Source organism: Rhagoletis pomonella, unplaced genomic scaffold, assembly GCF_013731165.1.
Source record: "Rhagoletis pomonella isolate Grant_MI unplaced genomic scaffold, Rhpom_1.0 Rhpom_scaffold_00004, whole genome shotgun sequence".
Lineage (NCBI taxonomy): Eukaryota > Metazoa > Arthropoda > Insecta > Diptera > Tephritidae > Rhagoletis > Rhagoletis pomonella.
Window position 1 is genome coordinate 37,212,276 of NW_023458558.1, and position 2,147 is coordinate 37,214,422.

At 37.7% G+C, this 2,147-nt stretch overlaps 1 protein-coding gene across 1 annotated transcript; it reads left to right on the forward strand.

The window, feature by feature from the left end:
- LOC118737544 lies at positions 1 to 1,414 on the forward strand (the record flags this gene model as incomplete). Its single annotated transcript, XM_036468118.1, is given in 2 exon segments — positions 1 to 96; positions 156 to 1,414. Coding segments are annotated over 2 exon segments (372 nt in total), but the record flags the coding sequence as incomplete, so codon positions are not given.
- Between the last annotated feature and the right edge of the window lie 733 nt (positions 1,415 to 2,147).

A 2,147-nucleotide genomic window follows, 5' to 3' on the forward strand; every position in this document is an offset into this window, starting at 1 on the left:
ATGAAGAAGACAGAAACAAAATTGCCATATACTCCGAGCAAGGATTCGCAACATATTTATTTCAACAGAATGGGGTTTTTTAGACATCATCAATTTGTAAGTATCTTAAGATCTTCAAGGTCTTTTAATGATTTAATTTTTTCACGTTATTTTAGGCGTGTGATCTCAACATTCATATTCATTATATTGCGGTACGATATCCCGGAGCGTGTCAAGATGCAGCGATCGAAGACTATTGCCGAATCTGGAGAAATTATGCTCTGCGCTTTCCTCAATATAGCACTGAATTAAAGAAATGCGCAGCCAACTATCCGCAAATAAATATTGCTGAAGCTAGAAGTAGGGACAGCGTTGTGCAGATACAAACTCTAAAGGGACGCTCATATTGGGGTGTACTATCACACCACTTGCGCAGCTTGGTAGTGGACTAACTTCTCAAATTCGTTCGTGAGTACCTCCTTTGACGTAATACAAAGAAGTATTAATGAAGGGTTGCAGCGTCGAAATGGATCTTCATATAAACCACTTTAATCCCACGACAGTCGGGTATACGTAACCGGAACGACCCAGATTTATATCTGACCAAGGACTGTCACTCCAGCAACACTTCCCAAAAAGTCTTTGGGGAATTTGTATGCAGCTACAACAACAACAACGGCCATCGGGTTCTTTAAAAGAATAAACTATCTTGCTCTCAGAAAAATAACAGTGAATTATGCCAAATTTAAGTTTCAATCGTCGGGAAAGAAAGTATTGGAGTTGTAACCCCGAGATCCTAAAATGGGTGCACACAATGACAGTACGACTAGTAGTGACTAGAAGTTTATTAGCGTTGAAACTGTCGCCCATCACAATTCAGACTGGCAGGTGCGATGGGCACGTACCCGACGACAGGACAGGAGGTCGTCAAACACGATGAAAAGGTATCGCCCTTCCGTGTTGCCGCTACGAGGTAAATCTCCCCATCGAGCGCACTTTCTTAAACATTCCAAGGGAGGATTTTGACAGAGAAAAGATCTTATCATCCATGAACTTGGAAAAACTATTAACCTACCCCTCACAAAGCTTTTTTCTTCAGAGATAATATGAAAAAAAAAATTTAAAAGCACTCCATTATGGAAGGACATATACCCAGCAAACATTGAGGTTAGTTATTAATTAGAGAATGATTGGAGAAATAGCCACATTCTCCGCTCCAATGTTTTTATCATGGTTTTACCTTTAAGTGTTTTTATCATGCTCCAATCTCAAACGTTAGAGATCGACTCAGAAAACCTATCGAAAATCATAGCGATCTCAACAAAAATGGGACATACTTCTCGACTCGAGAAAATATTAATTCTCGAATCGAATTCTAATATTAATCTCTAATGAGATTCGAATGTGAATTTCAAACTACTTCATTAAAAAAAAACGCTTTGTAAAATTTATATTAAATGTATTTGCAATAAAATAATTATGAATTATTTGAACTTAAAGGTAATTTATGATTTATACATTTGGAATATTGCTTATTTACATTTATTTGAATTTGCGTTGTTTCTCTAATCGTTCTCGAATCGAATTCTAATGGAGTTTTCTATTTTCGTCAACGACTCGAGAACGACTAGAGAATTATCTTAGTTATCTCGTGTAGAAATCCAAATTTCTCTAACGTTAGAAACTGTGTTTGCTGGGTACCGGCAAGCATCATGCATTTGCTACAGAGACGGCTCCAAAACCCCAGAAAGCGTTGAGGCAGGTATTTATGGCCTCCAGATGAGCTTATACATACGTGCCTATGAGAAAATACCGTAATTAGAGAATTAATTAGTTGTTAAGATTTTGTGTTGTACAGTACGCGTCCAGAGAATTACAAAAACAAAATACCTTTGCGCAACCGCCGTTAGAGTCATTTTAATTCCATACCATTTACTAAAAATCTCCAAACGAAGAACTTTGCGGCTTTTAACGATATTGGTTTGCATCATATTAAAAAACTATTAAGAAACAACCACCCAATTTAGGTCAGATGATCTTTACAACCTGAAAGGTATAGATAAATAAAAATTTCCGATCTTTTATGTACGCTTTGATAGACTCACGCAAGGTGCATGTGAAGAGGTGCTGTGTGTTGTGGGGACCTTGCCACATGCGGGGCAGGTGTT